The sequence below is a fragment of the Zonotrichia albicollis genome, chromosome 3 (assembly GCF_047830755.1).
Source record: "Zonotrichia albicollis isolate bZonAlb1 chromosome 3, bZonAlb1.hap1, whole genome shotgun sequence".
Lineage (NCBI taxonomy): Eukaryota > Metazoa > Chordata > Aves > Passeriformes > Passerellidae > Zonotrichia > Zonotrichia albicollis.
Window position 1 is genome coordinate 33,591,835 of NC_133821.1, and position 16,834 is coordinate 33,608,668.

The following is a 16,834-nucleotide window of genomic DNA, read 5'->3' on the forward strand; positions in this document are numbered from 1 at the left end:
ACAGTATTCAGTATCACCACCAAACAGCTGTAGAGTTTAATATGGAATCCATTCAATTTGATCATGGAGGTACTAATAGAAATCAAAAATAACACAAAATTTAGTTGACAGTTGGATCTCTCTGCAAAGGTTGAGTACAGTCATAGCAGCTTCTAAGGAAAGCTTTCAGGTTTATGCTTAAAGTTTATAAGGAAATCAAAATTACTCTTATTAATTAAGGGATTGTGTTTTGGTTTGGGGATTTTTATTTTCCTGAAGGCTTCTGGAGAATCTTTCATAAATTTGACAGCATTAAAGCATAGAGCAGTACCCAGTTAATTGTGTGTGGGCACCATTGCTGGGACAAGCAGTAGAGAAGCTATAAAGTGCATTAAGGCTGTCATCCCTGGGCAAAGCATTAAATGTGTTTTCTTTTCTCTTGCAGGAGCTTTTCCACCACCCCAGGGTCAGACAAAAGCGATTTCTCGGGAGATGACCCTCAGTAACCTGTGGCTGGTTGCCATACAATCTTTTGCATTTTTGTCAGGAGGGATGTGGTACTGCCTCTTTCAGTATTTGTACCGTTGCCTATTTTAAAAGTGGAATGGGACCTGAGGACACAATGGGAATCCAGGCTCTTGCAAATGAGTATCATGTTGTATGTGCAAATGTGAATATTCAAGAGTAAAGGAAAATACTGGATGGACTTTTACCTCTCTTTGGGGGAATTTTAAACTCCACTAAAAGTGAAGATCAGTAACATAGTGACCTGATGATGTATTATTTTAAGAATTGTCTGTATTTTTAAAAATGTATACTCTCACCCACACTTAAGCAAATTCAGCATTTGGACAAAAGGTGCAATCGTACAACCACCGTAGAAGAATGTCTGTGACAAGAAAGCTTTGTCACCACAAGTATTTCTTGGCATTGTAGTTAGAGCTCAGAAAATTCAGCAACTTGTCTCTTCAGTAGTGTGTACAGCATTGGTGTGGTAGAGATTCCTCATTTGCACAACGTGTACTTTACTGCAGCTCATTGTGCTGGAGTCAGAATCCTCAGCAGAGCTGTGGAGGTGTCCTTGTGGCTACGCAGTCAGCAGTTGTTGTAGCAGACACATCGATCTGAGCCCAACACCCAAATAAGATCTGGTGTCAGGTCTGTCCTCTGAGGCCCTGGTCCTCACACAAGCATTGCAGCATCACAGTGTGATTAAAAGCTGTCCATGTGGGATGAATCAGCCCATCCCTGCTGTGGTCTTGCCATCAGCTCTCCAAGTTCCATGTGCTACCAGTGTCTCTTGTTATAGGGAAACTTGGAAAATACTAAGTCACTCGGTTCAATTCCCTTTTTGCTCAGAATGCAGCTAAACCCTCACCATCAGTTTTGAAAATGCACTTTCCAAGGTGAAAAGTCAGTGAAGGAAAGACATAAAACGTAGGGAACAGAGGGAAGCTTTATTTGTCACACATTGAAAGGCAGAGTTATTCTAGCTGTTTCTGAAGGTCTGCTGGTGCTGCTGGTGATTTTTAGCCACATTTGTATTTTGTATACTGCAGTCCAACCAAGGTGACCTTGGAGTGGTTTATAGAGGCCTTTTTCTCCCTGCTAGTTGCAACAGTGCTAAATATACTTGTGGGAGAGTTTCAATAATTAAATGCCAACCATCTTAATGTTTTGCTAAGGAGAAATAGAAGAAAAACTAGTTTCATAAAAAGAAAAAAATAGGTAAAATTGCTATCATAAATCTGTAGGAAGATACTACTGAAAAAATAAGTATGGTAAATATTCTGAATAACTACATGGAGGGCAGTATTAATTAGCTCACCACTAAAATCTTACTGGAATAAGGAGGGGTTGAACTGAAGGGCAGATGGGAACAGAGGACACTTTCAGATGTGTAGTGCAGGATCCTTTTGAAAGGATGTCAGTGATGTACAGCCTTACTTCTGGCAGGTCTGGTTGGCATTGTGTTTATGTGATTATGCACAGATTTGCGAGAACGGTTCCTAAAATAAAACTAATCTCTCTAAATACAGGCAGGGTAGCCAGAACTTCAGATGTTGGCATGCTGCCTTCTACAGAGTAATTTTGTTGAGAACAAAGTAAGCCCTCAGTAGTTTTGGCTCTGAGCTAGCAATATTGATTCCCCTTCTGTCTCCCTCTGCTGCTACATGAATCACAGGAGGTGGTGTGCAGAATACAAAACCTTGCCAGTGTTCTCTTTCTGTGGGGGGGGCAAAGAGCCTACCAAAACACGAGGCAGTGCCAATTTCCCCTGGCTTTGTGGAAAAATACTTTGTCAAATACGCCATCCCTGCCCCTCCTCGTGCAGCAGTGGTTGCTCTGTGGGGATGGATGCAAAATGACACCACAGTGAGGTCTCCTGAAGTGTGTGTTCCCTGCCTGACTCCACAGGAGGCTGGAGGAAAAGTACAGTGGTTGCCAATAGCTTCATGTTTGAGGCAGGATGCTGTTTATAAATACCATCTCTGCACCTGAATTCTGGTGTAACAATTAAAAAGAGGTAGCTGTGCCATGACAGGGAAGGGAGTCCATGGAGTTTTGTTGTTTCATGTTGTTCTTGCTGAAGTTCAGCTGATGGAATGAATGTATTTAATCTGCCATTTGACAGGGGGGTGTTGGGGCAGCCCAGCACTGCTGTGTGTAAGTGGTTGTTTCTGCTGCCCATGGGACTGACTCTTTCAACTCCAAAAGGCAGGTGGCAAGCTACTCACTTGCTGTCCTCCCCCATGTAGTTCGATCAGAGCCACAGAGATGCCCAGAGTACAGCTCATTTTATTTTGAGCTAGGACAGACTGGACTGATGCAAAAAGGGAAGTTTATATAAGCAGAATGCACAGCAGTTACTCCCATCAGGAGATTGTTCCTTATAGACCCTGTGAACTCCATGTAAGAGCATCTTGTTTTGTCAAATGCAGTATTTTTATTTTCCCAGTGGGTTGCAGTCAGTAGCAAGTGTTCACGTGCTGCCTCAAGAAATGGGCACTGCACAGTCATGTTTCAGACAAGCGTTTGATTGATCTGGTCCTGTTCATTTTCACTTTGTTCCTCTGTAGTTCTTACTCTTACAAGAGGTTTGTTTCCAAGCACTGGTTGTTGTTTCAGTAGGGTGTGGAAACGGTGTCAGTCCCAGGCTTCTCTCGTGCCTGCACTGGGAATTGTGAAGAATGCCTGACACACAGCTCTGTACAGCCAAGTTGTGGGTGACACCAGAATGAAACTGTGGGAAAGCAACACCAGAGGAGCCTCCCAGCATGATCCTGGATGCTGCTTCATGAAAGATAATAAATTGGATAAAATAAGTTTTGCTATGAAGGGAAGAATGTAAAATGGATACAGTATGTAGGAAATTCAGTGCTAAAAATACCGTGCTGGTCCAGACTGTCTGGAGCTTAGCAGGTGAGTCTGTAAAACACAAATTTCTGTCTGCTGCAGTTTGGTTCTACCTTCTGGCACTTGGCTGCAGTTCTGGGCATTTTGCTGCACCATCCATGGGTTGCCTCCTCTGGAGAGTTCAAAATGTGTTTTGCTAGAAACATGAATGAACTGTACAGCTGATCACAAATTAATATCACATTGAATTTATATTAGGGGAAAAATAATGGAAAAATGTGTAAAATTATCAAAAATGAAAAATTCACAGAAAAAATTCCAACTGAAAGCTGTTGCACACAGAAGTGAGAACAGAGCAATCTGAGTGCATTGCAGATAATAAAAATAAAGATGGTTCTCTGCCAGGGTTGCCCACAAAACATCTCCACGTTTCTATGTTTAATTGTTCATAAAGAAGTTGTTAGAGTTGAAGTTGTGTCAGTCCTCACGGTTTAGCTTTGCTGCTCTGTGAATCCCATGATGTGAAGAGCACCTGTCCATCCACACCAAGCAGTTTCCTCAGTGCCCTGGGGTGAGTGCGCCGTCATTTCAGTCTCACTTGGGTTCCACATGTGGTTCTGTTGAATCTTGCCACAGTTGTGTTTCTTTTTCTTCTTCTTTTTGTTTTTTTCCTTTTTTAAAGTTGCTATCACCAGATGTTGAAAAGTGAAATTTCAGTTTACCTAGATTTCCTGGAAAATGAAAAGCTTCCCTCTCCCTCCTCCCCCCGCGTCACAAATAAGGTGCATCTTCTTGCAGTAAAAATAAAGCGATCACTGTGGTACTGTTCTTGTTCACTTGGCTTGCAGATGGTAGAACTTTTCTTTGTGTGACACTGCCATAAAGTGCTGTTAACTTTTCTCACCTGTTTGTACAAGATAATAACAGATACCGATCACTGTGTGTGACAGGATTCAACTGCTCCGCTTTGCCTTGACGTAAATTTTGGGACCAAAGGTACCTAAAACTGGGATTTCCAAACCACGAGCCCAGGCTTGGATGCATTCTCTTGACAGTCAGCTGAAGATTTTGTGGTGATCTGATACAATCACACAAAATAGTTACACATCTGGGGTTCTGTATTTTTTGGAAATAATGGAGCCATATGAAATAAAGGGTTATTTTGCAAAATTGCATACTTGATAGTTTTTACGCTTCTTTTAAAAAATAAATGGGAAGAGCAAAATGGAAACCATACTCTGGTTCAAAATGTCTGCATATATTAGAAATGCTTCTGAGCAGCTCTGCTTTTTCTGTAAGAGCTGTAGACTGCCTGGCTGTGATAGAAGTCGTCATTGGAAGGACTTTATGCATTTTAAAGTTAGACCTTTTATTTTATCATGAGATAATGAAGTAATTATTCACTGAACAACTGTCCTATTAAAATGAGCTAGTTACTTAAAATTACTCCACCATGATGTTCATACTGTATGATGAAAAGGGTTTTTTTATAGCAGTTACCTTCACCTCCAGTTTTCTCCTTCCCTTCTCTGTTACCTGCATTTTTGTTTCATGTGGTAAAATGTGGAAACCTGGAGTGACTGTCAATGGTTTTGCAAAGGGCTGGTGATGTTTGGAATTATTTTGCTGAATTTATTTCATTGGGTATTTTTTTATAAAATCTTTCCAGTAGCCAAGATGTCTTTCAGAAATGTAGAAAGATACCAGAAGCAGCATTTCTCTTTCTTTTCCCTGGGCTGGGTTTTTTTTTTTTTTGTTTCGGTTTGGGTTTTTTCTTGTTTTGGTTTTTTGTTTGTTTGTTTTTATTTGTTTGGTTTTGGGAGTTTTGGGGTTTTTTGGGGGGGGTTGTTTTTTGGGGTTTTGTTTTGGTTTTTTGGGTTTTTTTTGTTGTGGGGAGTTTTTTGTTTGGTTTTTTGTTTGTTTTGGGATGGGGTTTTTTTGTTTGTTTGTTTTGTTTTTTTTGCTGTGGCAAAAATACAGTTGATTTTTTTTCAAGACTATTTCATGTGCTTCTGATCCTTAATATATGAGAAGATTTTCTTTGATGGTTGTATTTATTGTGCTTATAACTAATGGATACACAACTTTTACTGTGCTTACCATAAACACAACAAATAGTAAAATAACTCTTGGGTTCACTTTACAGCTGCAGTGTTAATTTGTGACAGATGACATTGCTTATTAGGAAGGACACAGAGACAAATGTTTCAGTGCCAGAGGTGGCAAGTGTGGAGCATGAGGAGAGAGGGGGCAGCAGCTTCTGCAGCCCTCACTCACTGCAGCACCCGCTGGAAGCTGTGCTAGTGCCCAGCTGCAGAGTTCCTCTGGAAGCCACTGTAGCCATGAGTCTTCTACAGTTTCTGAGAGCTGAGGGCATGCCAAGAGCAGAACCTGAGCCCCCTTGAGCCTGGTTTGCCTCCTAGAAGGATGTGGCTCCAGCCTTGCTGGGGAGAGGCTGTTGTCGTCGTGAGATCCATAGTTTTAAAGAGGGATGTGATTTTAAGCAACCCCAGCTGGGCAGAGCAATGCCGGGTGGGACAGCCCCACCCGTTCTGCAGCCCTGGCACCTCTGGAGTTCAGTGCTGGGGCCCAGTTCTGCAATGTCTAGTGAAGGGAAAAGGAACTCTTGGAGCACCGTGAGACATCTTGCACAATTCCAAACAGCGCCATAGTTGTAGTGATGTCTACCTCTTTGTTTCCCATCCGGGTTTTGTCTTGTTTTTCTGTGTGGTGTTTTTTTGTGTGGGGTGGGGGGAACTGGGGAGTGGGAGGGAAAACTTGAAATCTGAATATTAAGACACTGGTGGGGTATCCAGTGCTTACCAGCCGTGTTGTCATATTGAAAAAGCCATTGTTTTTAATTCCTGCCTAGTATGAAATGTTTGTTTTTAAAAAATCCTTCCTGCTGGAAAGAAAAATGTATTTTTAAAAAGAAAAAACATCCCTCTTGGCTATAAGAATGTCAGCTGTATGAGTTGTGACCATATCATGACATGCTGATCAGATAAATAAATTTTTATCTCTCAGGACTCTATTGTCATTTTTGCTGTTCTTGTAGCTATCAGCTTTTCTGAAAGGATGCTCTTCATTCCTAAAGACCACTAATTTCAGCAGAAACAGCAAATTTAAAAGGTATGTGAATGTCTTGAGTGCCTACTCTGGTTTACAAAAAAAAAACATTTTTGTCTTGATTTAACAAAAAAAAAATCATCCTGTGAAAAATAATGAAAGGTTACAGGTAACAAACCAGGCCCCTGAGGTGCTCAGGTGTTACATGCTGCAGTTACTTTGATCTCAAAGGAAAAGAAAAGGTGTCTCCTGGGGGAGAAAAAAAGAGGTTTTCTGGTCAGTACCTTTCTGTAGCTAAAATCTGTTAACTTAAACTTCCCATATGTCCTTGGGCTCTCTGTGGAATAAGGAAGAAGTCTTTTGGGTCAATTGTCCTTTCTAATGTCAATCTGGTTTTGTGCCAGGTTTGACTAAGATTTCTCCATGAGCTTGGAGAAGTGGTGCATCAGGAATTTCAGAGCACCTAGTGCTGGGATCTGGTACAGCTGATAAAAGGCTGCCAGTATTTTTGCTTTAAAATAAATCATCAATTAGTTGTAAGTGGCGTTATTGTGTAAGTATTAAAGGCTGCTGAAAACAGATAGGTACTGGATTAAAGGTGGCATGCAGATTTTTAAGTTTGTCTTGGGAAACTGGAAGTTCCAAAAAAGTGGATGTTGTGAAAGGGATCAATAAGATCAAACTCTAGGTCTATACAAAGTGTAAATAATAAGGTAACCTCAGTAGAGCTCTTCTGTGTGGCTTTGGGAAAAAGCAACACTGGTCTTGCTCAATAGAACTACAAGACTAAATCAGATGGCAAATGTGGCTCATTATTATCTGCCACAATAGAGCTGGTGTTTTATAATCTCACTTGAGAACCTGATGAAGAAAAACAAAAAGGTCAATTTATACTGAATTACTTTTGAAGAGAAGATTTTTTCAATTAGCTAGTACAGTTCTGCAGATTTGTTCAACTGTGTGCAATATTTTCATAAATTCTGTTAAATAACGCACTTTTTATTACTGATTTGTTGTTAAGGAGGACAAGTTGCTAAATGGTCAGAGTCACCTAGTGCAGTGTATGTTTGATGCTGAGCAAAAGGAAGGTCATCTAGCCACTAGGAACAGATGGCTTCCAGGAAGAGAAATCAACCAGAAAACACAAGAGTTGAGAAATTCTGGCAACTGAGGGCTGCAGTGGCATTTCTATTGTAAACACATGGAAGTAAATGAAAGGGAAGGTTTGACCCTTTGAGCAGATAGACCAAGTAGGAGCAGAGGGTAGCAGGATGTCCCTCTGCAACATTAGTGAGACCATATATTGAATATTGACTCAAAGTGGCAAGGCAAGACAGAAAAGAAGAGCCTGTCAGTGTTTTCCCCTTAAGTGAAACTGTTGGGTTTTCTACTCCTGTGCTTTTGGCAACACTGAAGATGTTCTGATACTGTTCTGCTATTCCCTTCTCTCTGCACTTGTCTTAGGCAGACACACTGGGTCTTCCTCATCAGCAAGGATTTGAAGGGGAGAAACCCAGAAATGTCAGATAAGGGCTGTCCTGCACTTCTGCCTTGAGGGCACAAGATGTCAGAGAGATGCCTGACAAAAAGAGATGAGAAGAAGCTCCCTTCACTGGATGAGACAGTCACTTTCCTGCATTGAAAATTCCAAACTTAGAATCTGTTAGAACTGATGGTTTGGTTTGGTTTTGGGTTTGGTTTGGTTTTGTTTTGTTCTGTTTTTTGCCTCTGCTCTGACTAAATCCTCTCTTGCAGCTGGCAAAACCAGCGGAACATTTTATGTGCAGTGCTCTGCTCTGTTACACCATGGCCAAGCAATTTACAGGACCTTGTGGACAAGCAATTTTAAAAGCCTTCAGAGCTGAACCTTGTATCCTGTAAGGTGGGTGGGGTTGCTTTTTCAGGAGATTCCTTATCCAAAGCTGATGACAAAAGCAGATGTGAATAATATTTAACATTTAGTAAAGTCTTAAAACTAAGCTCTTTAATTGGCCACAGGCCTGCAGTAATATTTCCTGAAGCAATGTTGCTTAGGTGGCACTAGATAAATTTCTGTAAAAAAAATGTTCTCCCACTTCTGTTTATTCCAATATTAAGTCTTGATTGCACTGTCACTTAAGGCAGTAACTGTTGGTTTTTCTTACTCAGCCAAACCTCATGGGAAATACAAGATGCAGTTTGATGTTCCATGTTGGTACCAGAGCTGATCCCTAAAGTTCAGAACAGGCAGCTGAGGATTTGCTAAGTGGGCAGAAGCACCTGTAGGTGACAACAGTCACCAAAGGTTGCCTCTGACACCTGCTCCTGTGAGGCCCTTACCCAAGTGTCTCTCGTTTGCTGAGAGAAGGATCTAGGTCAAGATTGATTTTTAGCATTAATCATTGAATAAGCCTTACACACATGAAGTGAAGCTGTACCAACACAACCTCTAAAAGACCCCAGGCAGAGGCAATTAAAGCTACAAAGTTAATCTGCAAAATTTTTAGAGAAAGAAGGAAGTCTTGCCTGCTTAGCTTATCCAAGGGTTAAGTAAAATACCACTTTGCTATGTACAAGTACTCAGCAGTTGCTGTCAGTCATGGACTCCAGGTTGGAAAGAAAAGTCTGAGGAGGCAGCACTTCCATGCAGAATATAATGAGCTGAGCTCAGGATGAGGAAGGGAGGGAAAGCCCCAGCTTGGGCATGTTTTCAGTTCCCCATCCTTCAAGTCCTGAAATCAGAACTGTTGCCTTAAATGTTTTATTACAGAGCTGAAATAGAAGTAGGTACTGTTTAGCCTAATTACAGAGGGAGGTTGTGACCTACATTATGCAGGTAACAAGGCTAAATAATTCATGGGCTTTGGTCCAAACCTCTGTGAAGCTTAGAATTTCATTAGCAGCTAGGTGGCAAATTCTTTTTTTATGCTTTTACCTTCTCAATGCAACATTTCTGTTTTCTGCTCCAGGCTTACAAACCCCAATTCTGCAAGAAATAGCAATAAATACAATGCTAATTTTTCAGATTAATCATTTGCATCTCTGGAGTAACTATTAAAATATCTTTCTTTCTTATATAAGCACAGATGCATAGAGAGCTGCATAGAGAATCAGGCCCCAGATATGTCTGAGCCATTATCCTCACACCCAGAATAGTCAGGACAAGTGCCTCAGAGAAAATTGTAAGGATCCCTGGAGTGGACAAGCACCAAATAACCTTGCTATATATAGGAATTTTCTTCCTAATCCTTCCACTAGAAGTTGGTTTATATCCTGGCCCACTGAAATTTACAACCCTCTTTTGTTTTACTTTCAGTTTAGCTCCTTCCTGTCAGGGTTTGTTCATTTAGTTTTTGGTTTTATTTTGTTGAACTGATGATTTTTGAGCTTGGGAAGGTTAATGAGTCCTGCAGGCCACTTGGAAACTCTGTCAGAAGAGCACTTTTTTCAGAAAAAGTTTCAGTCCTTATAAATCTTCTGAGTTTGCATTGGTTCTTCCTTTCCTCTTGTGTTATGAGAGGTTTAAAAGAAAACACCAAACCCTGATGTAGCTTTTCCCCTCTACCTTTCCTGCTTTTATATCCCCTGTCAGTCTACCACAGCTGAGCATTTCTCTGAACTATTTAAATTTCTGTTCTCATTGTGGTAGATCCATCACCTGCATAGTTAAGTTCCTTCTGCTTTTTATTACAACATTCAGAGAATTGATTGTCCTATAATAATTTATTTAAATACTTATCCATACAGCTTGATGGTGAGAGGATTAGATTGATTAATGGATTAGTAATTTCCTGACTCCAGTGACACATATAAATCAAACAATATATAAGTCAGCAGCTGCAGAACAAAAATTTGCTGCCAACAGTTTTTAATTTCCTACACAAAATATCCACATTTAATTTTATTGCATAGTGAAGGCTAAAAAGATAAAGCTGTTCCCTAAGGTGAAGGGAGAACAGGGAAGTTGCTTCCTTCATACTAATCTGTCCTTCTTTCAAAAGTTAAAAAAAAACAAAACAGTCAAATGTGGTCAAGTTTAATAAGCTTGTTCTGCTATCTCCCCAAAATTTTTGAGGTCCCAGGAGCTGTTACAGAAACCAACAAACTGCTAACCTGAACCAGAGCTGCCCTGTCTCTTAAAGGATCGATGAAAACTTGGCTCCTGATTTTTGTTTGTGAATTTCTAATTTGCTATATGAAAATAAATACAAAAATATTCAATGAATCCAAAAGATAAGGATGTGGAGAGACTCCATACAGGCTCCTGACCTTTATTTTCTGGTTTGCATTTCTCTCTGCAGCACTTTGTTGTGTAAGGAGGTGTTATATATCCTGGGTATGTTAAAGCAGGCACCACAGCCAACCTGGGTGTATTAAGGGTAGAAATCACAAGGTCAGAAGTGCCAGTTGTACTAATTAGTGCAATCCTGACTAAGAACAGTTACATGACTTTATTTTTAATGAGCACAAGGATTATGGGAATTTAGATAGAACAATAATCTATTTTTATCTGGTATTTTGTAAGCTGAGAAGATGAATCAGGAATAAGCTGCATAGTAAGACAGGCCAGAGCTGCAGCTAAATTATCAAAACTGCAGGAGCAAAATATTCCTTACTTAGAGCAGAACTGCATGGAAGTCTCCAGGTTAGGGCAATAACCCTTACTTGGTACCAAAAGTATGTGTTACAGTGACAAGGTGAAGTACAAGCATGGCACCCACCTCAGAAGTTAGTATTACAAAAGTTGTTTTTTTTTTTTTTTAACACCTTGGTGTTTGCAAGTCAGGAGGAAGAGAAAATACATTTTGCTAGTGGTTAATCATACTTATTTCTTCTAATTGCTGCATCATCTGCTATTGAAGGCTAAGAAGGCTAAAACTGTTAAAAGGGGAAAAAAATACCATCAAAAAGGAGCTCTTGGGAGGGGTTTCCATAAGGAGTAGGACTTGGCTTTCATGCATATGTAAAAGCTATGTTCTCTATATGCGAAGTCTCTGCACTGTGATTTGCTTACTCTCTTTCCTGCCTTGTGCACTGGCTGCTGGTGATTAAACATCAAAGGTGGGGTCTCCTTTTGCCAGGAACACATCTGCATTGCTGCAGAGCTGGAGGCAAACAAAACCAAATCACTGGGAAAGTCAAACCAACTTTCTACATCTTGGGAGATGGGAAAGGGGACACAGGGCACTTAAAGGATCATTAAATCAGAAAAGGATGGGGATAGAAAGCCAGCTTGTTTCCTCCCACTGGGCTCTCTCTAAGTGCAGCCTAGCCTGGAACCTGCAACCCACTCAGGTTAAGTGGGTAGGCACTTAAGTGCATTTGCACTTTGGCAGCTTTACACCTGCCCTTGAAAGTGTCCAGGATTGGGGTCAGAAGAGTAAAGTGTGACTCTTTCTCCTGTCCTGCCAAACCATAGTAAAACTCTTCACGCTTTGTGTCACTGCATTTATCTCCACCTGGTCAAAGCCATGATGACCAGATATCATGAGTGTACCATCTCCCTGGATATGTAATTCAACAAACAGGCACATTCTGGTAGGGCTTTGTATTCCAGCACATTTTCCAGACAGCTGAAAAGATAATGAAGTGCACCCCACTATCCTACATGAGCTGTTTGAACAATTTGAAATACAAACATTGCTGTGGACACAATATTTTCTGGTGATTAATTGGAAAGGTAGGGTGAGTCACGGTATCCTGTTAGAATTTGTATTAACAGTTGATAATTTAGAATTTTTCAGATAGGACACAGAACAGGATTTTTCCTGTATCAGAATTTAACATTAATGTCAGAAAAACTTAACTTGGGTGTCTGATTTAAACTGTGCTGCTCTTAGTTGAGTAAATTCCCATGGTACTAAAAATCACTCGGTGATTTAACTTTTGGATTGCTATTTCATGCCCAGGATCCTGTTTTAGGTTGAAACCAAGTTTAAGAACACCTAGAGAAACTAAAATTTAATGTAAGGGATAAAATGAATGTTTCAGGTTGTACAAGGCTTTGGGCTGCTCACTGTTTTTTGTACTTTGCAGTTTAAGGATTTGCCACAAACAATTGCACAGGCCATCCTATCTTGACCTTGAGCAAAGCCCAGTTTCCTTAAGAGGATAAATCTCTGCTGAACACATCCCAAATGCAAAATCCTTCCAGAAATTCTCTGCCACAGCTAGAGAGAAATGTGCTGTTGCCATCTAACTTCCAGTTGAAGGCTGGAGAACATTTCTCAAAGAACAACCCATAGGCACCAGCTGCACCTGGATTGCTCAGTGCCTTTTTGTCTGGCAGTGCAGCCTGACAGTGTTCCCTGTCCTGCTGTGGTTCTCCAGAGGCTCAGCCACTCAGTCCTTCAGGACACTCTCTTTCTTCCAACTTGCATCACCAGGGGAAGTTTCCAGTACTGAAATGTTAAGAGTCCTTCAAAAGGAGATATGTTAATAAGAGGATTATTACATCTGTGCTGAGATTTTTGGACCCCACTTGTTTATTATATAAGATCTGTCAAACTGGTTGCTGTCCTCAGTTTTCTCTGGTGATGCAGCAGGTTACTAATCATGTTGCATCCCCCTGATCCCCGGCAGGTATCAGGTGTTTGATAAACTGACTATCAAAGAGATTAACCAGGAAGGCTTGGGCTTCTGTGGCATTGGCTTAGCATTGGTACCACTTCCTGGGCTGTGCTGGCCCAGGTAGGAATTTCTCAGGCCAAGATCTGTGGAATCATGATCTTCTGCTCAAGCAGTGACTGAGGTATTTTACAATAAACGTTTCAGCTAAATGGCCAGTGAGATGCTGCTCTGTCCTCAGTCTTTCTTCCTGCTCACCTGTTGTCCCAGAGCTGGGTAAGAACTCTGCTGACAACATTCCATCTGGATATTTAGCTGAGTAATGGCTCACACTTAAGCCTCAAATGATGAGAAAACTCATTTATCTCTCAGGACTGCACCCTGAAACACAGAAAATAAAGAGGCTGGAAGGTGCTTCTATTCAGCTGAGTCGCAGACCCACAAGAAAGACTTAGAAAGATATTTTAAAACTGAAATTTGCTTTAACATTCAGACAAAAGTGGAAATAAAAGGCAGTAAGTGCATATGTGTCAAAATCAAAAAGAGAAGTGGCATTTATAATGATGAGTAGACAAGATGAGAGGGATGCACTACATTTTTTCACTGTACTAGAAAGTCTTTTCTTCCACCTTTATAAAACATGAATTCTTATCTTTTTATCGGAGGGAGTGAATTACAAAGTAAATGCCTGAGACTGCAGCTGGACCAGATGATTGGCTCACTGAGGTGAGATACCCTGTGGAAGAGAACTGCTCAAGCACAATCTCTCAAACCCAGTCACACAGACACTGCTGGGTACTGTTCAAAACACAACCTGCAGTCAGTGCTGCATGCAGTCCAGGAAAAGCAGCCTTTGGAGCTGCCTCCTCACAGCAGTGTCTCTCCTATCTGCAGGACTGGCTCTCCCAGGCTTCCCAAAGGATGGGAGCACTGGGGGTCTTAATTCATGGTCATTTCCTGATTTATTTGTGGCAGATGCAGAGTTTGCCTCCTACACCTCTCAGCTTCCCTGCCAGTGGTGACCCCTACATTAAAAAGTGTAGGTGGCTGTTCTGCCTTCAGATGTTCCATCCAGAGTGTGGCTTATGGGTTTGGGCAGGCTTTGATTGCAGTCTGTGTGAGCACACCAGGCCAAGAACCGAGGCAGCAGAGGGCTGGCTAATAGTGCTCATTAGATCTCATGGCACTGCTCCGGGAGCTTTCCAAGCAGAGACAGAGGAGGGGGAGGAAATTTCAGAGAAAGAAACAGACTTTAGGATGAGGGTCTGGTGAGCTCACCACTGAAGATGAACTTTTGGGACAAGTACTCAGCATTCACCCTGATGGGGGCTGGTGGCACATTTAGCAGCAATTAAATGCCCCACCCTGCCCTCTTTTGAACTGTTCCTTGTTAGGGGACTCAGTATTTTTATTCAATTACAATCTCTTCCTGCCTTTTATTCTTTTCTGATATAAGCACCTTACTTCTAGGTTGTTCTTTCCAGAAAGCTGAAGAATTATTTGGCTGAAGCAATTATTTTGAATGTTAGACATAGGAAGCAGCTTTGTAGAGTAATTATCATAGAATCATTAGGGCTGGAAAAGATCTTGTGTACTTACATACAGGCTTTCCATGGTTTAGTTAATTGGCTCAGGCATGTACAAGCACATTTAGTTAGCTTCCTCCTAGGTCCCCAAGAGCACCAGTTCTAGTGCTGTAAGCACTGCTATGAACTGGAGCTGCTATGTAGCTCTGTGTGTAGGCCAATTTCTCCCTTTTCTCTCCTAAAGCCATTGCTGCAGGAGTAGCACCCTGAGTTCAGAGAATTTTTATAATGGTGAAATAGCCTGTTCTGACAAATTGTGTCAACCTTTGAAAACAGATTAGCATAAGCAAGCAGAAATGATTTTGTTCTTACTTTCAGGAAGAATGAGAACAATGTCTTGAGAAGCCCAGGCTACCTGCTCCTGGATCCATTTCCATGGGGGTGGCTGCCCATCCCTCTGATGCAATGTGCTAACAGGAACATTGATCCCTCTAAGCATGTGCCTCTCGTCCTTGTTGACAAATGCACAGCAATAGATGCTGTGGGTGATGCATCATTATGTAATTGTGCTTGTGGTGCAGACACTGAACCTCCTGTGACATTACAGATCCTGTATTAAAGACAGAAGCAGCTTTATCCTAAGTATTATTGCTGATGGGAACAGACCTAAACACAGACAGATGCACTGCTACTACATGCAATGTTAGGCAACTGTGATATTAATAATTTTAATTTTAAAAACTGTGTCTTGTTTAATTTGTTCACAGAAAGAATCCAAATATTTGGGTTCTGAAGATTTTGTAGATTAACATCTGTGGTGTATAGAGTTGGAATTAGAGAACTCTAAGATGTACATTAAGAAACATATTTTGACCTTGACTACTCAGGCTTTGATTATTCAACCCTTCCAGTTATTATAAAAAGGGTCAAGTCCTCTTGTGTCTACTAATTAAAATTAAAAGCTAAAATGTTCCAAATTTGTCTGAAACCTCAAAACAAATTTAGTATACCAGCAGAGAGAAAGAGATTAAAAATATGGGAAGGGGGGAGGGGAAAGAAAATGAACGTCCCAATTCATCACAATGCTATTGATTTTGACACTGAAATGTTGGAGGCATTTCAATATTTTAAGCAACACATGAAGCCTTGTGGTCTCTCCACTGGACTGGCCTTGGAAAAGCATTGGAAGGCATTCCCCTCTGGCCTGCCAAGTCACTTTGCCTCCCTGTGCTTTTGTGTTCTGCACTGAATAGCACGGTCACAAACTTTAGGCCCACCCAAACCAAAGCTAGCTATTCTCTGTCAGCACAATATGCTAAATTAGCTTGTGGTGGGATCAAAGAGACACCAGGTTCTGTGATTCTGTCTAAAGTGAAACTACAGAGGTCAGGTAATGGGTCAGCATTTCCCACTGGGTGTGACCAGCATGACTTTCACCTCAGAAACAAAGGACTAAAAACTCCATTTCAAGTAAGGTTTAAATTGGGGTCCTGCACCTTGTGGTATGTCTTCTAAGCTTCCTCCTTTCTTCCGGATGTCTCACAAACCACAAACTGTGTCTTCAGATCATCTAATCACAGAGACCTTATTTGCAGCCAAAATTACAATTGATTTTACTTTGATTATCATTCCAGTACACTAGCACTATTCAAACAATGAATATTAGAGGACATTGCTATTTTTCACAGTCAGTTGAATTGCAGACAGCAGCAATCTTCATCTGAATTTTTCATTTAAAAAATGAAACCTTTCATGGAGCTGACTAAGCTGTCTGTGTGAGCCACCAGGAGACAGGATTGATGGGAATCACAGTGCAAAGTCAGTGATCTGAACCACTGAGAAGCACAGAGCACACGGTCACACCCTTACTGAAGATACTGAGTTAAAGCTGTCAGTTTAGAACTGTGCAGGCCAGAATATCTTAAACAAGAATTCAGATCCAGCTCTTGCTAATTAGGAGTCACATAATTATGTAGTATGTTTTTCCATTAGAGACATTAGGGAGGGCCTTTTGGGAAAAGAACTGTATTTTCTGGACTGAATAAGAAAAGTCTCCTCATTCAATCTTGGTTGAGTCATATCCATGTAGCAGCAATATAGTTGGTGTCCTTACAGCTGTGAGCTTTCCTGGGTGCTCCTGTTAGCTTAGGTAAAGCCACACTCAAATAAAAAACTGGGCTTACCAATGACCTTGCTAGTGCTAGTGCTGTAAGCACACATGCACAATACTGTAACACCCCTAACAGAGTAAGATGTATTAAAATAACTATTTCGACTGTCTGCAGTTAGCCAGGCCAAAGAACAGGCTGCTGCTTCTCCTACTACCTACACATCTTTCTTCAGCCTGTGACTTAATT

The 16,834-nt window shown here is 41.0% G+C and overlaps 1 protein-coding gene across 3 annotated transcripts in view; it reads left to right on the top strand.

The window, feature by feature from the left end:
- LPGAT1 (lysophosphatidylglycerol acyltransferase 1) overlaps positions 1-6,365 on the top strand; it is a 61,444-nt gene extending 55,079 nt beyond the window's left edge. For all 3 annotated transcript variants that reach the window (XM_014264401.3, XM_074537115.1, XM_074537116.1), the window contains one exon: positions 425-6,365. In XM_014264401.3, the coding sequence (XP_014119876.1) occupies positions 425-576 (152 nt within the window). In that variant the 3' untranslated portion in view covers positions 577-6,365. The remainder of the gene's footprint in view (positions 1-424) is intronic.
- The last annotated feature ends 10,469 nt before the right edge of the window (positions 6,366-16,834 follow it).